Genomic DNA, 1,405 nt, shown 5'->3' with positions numbered 1-1,405 from the left:
TGCATGCGGGCGCGATGGACGATCGTGCCCCAGTCAGCGAAGGATCGGACGGCGAAGAACCCGCTCTTGTGGTACAGCCAAGACGGGCAGATGGGCGAATTCACCGAGCCGCGGGTGTATGTTCCGCTTGAAATGCGCGAGGAGGTCCGGGTGCTGCTCCGGATCTACCACATGTTTGGCAGCATTGTCGCGCGTGGCAGGTGGAACACCGTGTTGAAGACAACGAAGACGGATCAGCAGAAGGAGGTCTTGCGCGCCTCGTTCTCTGGTGCTCGGGGGATCGCGTTAGCCGCAGGACGCCTCATCTGGAAACTCAACTTCCTCCTGGAGCGGAAGGACGGCTTGGACCCCAAGGATGCCCACGCCACTATTCCATTGCCAGACGGGTGGGAAAGGGTCTCCCAGTTCATCTACGAGATGATGGAGGCTGAGGGGTGTTCCCACATGTGCCTTGACAACCGCAAGAACAAGGCGAAGTTCCGAGACGGAGTGGAGTACATAGATCCCATCTATAGTAAGTCATTGCGCACGTATTTCCAGTGCAGGGAGTTTAATGCATTCGCAGCTCTCAAAAAGCACCACCAGGAGAACGGCAACAACGTGTGGTGGCGGACGTTATGGGGAACAAGCTTCGAGGAGTCCGAGGCCAAGGACCATGAGATCCCGCCTTCAGACGGCTGTGTGTGGGAGGACCTCATTGAGGCCTTCGTCGTCCAGAGCCTGGCGAAGATCTCAAGCACACTCAAGTCGCCCGATGACCTCGACGAGGTGGTATGTATTTGTGTGTGTTCGACAGATTGTGCACTCACCTCCTTTTGCGCAGCACAACATGACCGTCGCACTGGAGGACGTCAAGATAAAGCCGACAAAGTTCTTCTGGCCGGTGGAAGGGCGGGAGCCGAAGAAGAGAGCCCGCAAGGCGCCCACGGGCAAGGCCGCCAAGCGCAAGGCCGCCGAGGAGGACCTGGAGGACCCGTCACGGCGGCATGAAGTCGTGTACAAGCCAATGCCTTGGCGCCGTGCGGCCGCCACTCGTGGAGGGCAGGTTTGCGGTGAGGTGTATCACGACATCTCCGGTGAGGAGACGTCGGGTGGTCGCAGAGAGGAGGACGACGACGGATTGGGTGAGAAGGAGGACGACAGCGACGAGAGCGATGACAGCGATGACGTGGGTGGTGGGCGTGGCACCCTGGCTGTGCAGACGCCGACCGCTCCTGAGCGTCGCAAACCTGCTCCGGCTGCAAGCAAGAAGGTAACCGCGGCGCGGAAGGCACAGCTGCAGAAGAAGAAGCCGGAAAGGACTGCGAAGGCGGATGAACTGCGCCAGGCGACAAGCAAGGGTCGCAAGGGCAAGGGCAGGCAGGTGGTTGCCCAGGCCGACGTCCAAGCGCAGCATGGCGGTGGG

The 1,405-nt window shown here is 60.5% G+C and overlaps 1 protein-coding gene across 1 annotated transcript; it reads left to right on the top strand.

The window, feature by feature from the left end:
• Positions 1-3: 3 nt before the first annotated feature.
• Positions 4-1,400, top strand: L226DRAFT_527770 (uncharacterized protein; the record flags this gene model as incomplete). Its single annotated transcript, XM_067679173.1, has 3 exons — positions 4-514; positions 566-771; positions 824-1,400. Coding segments are annotated over 3 exons (1,294 nt in total), but the record flags the coding sequence as incomplete, so codon positions are not given.
• Positions 1,401-1,405: the final 5 nt, after the last annotated feature.

The sequence above is a fragment of the Lentinus tigrinus genome (genome assembly GCF_003813185.1).
Source record: "Lentinus tigrinus ALCF2SS1-7 unplaced genomic scaffold L226scaffold_188, whole genome shotgun sequence".
Taxonomy (NCBI): Eukaryota; Fungi; Basidiomycota; class Agaricomycetes; order Polyporales; family Polyporaceae; genus Lentinus; species Lentinus tigrinus.
Note: the sequence above shows the minus strand (reverse complement) of the source record. Positions and strands in the feature narration are given on the sequence as shown.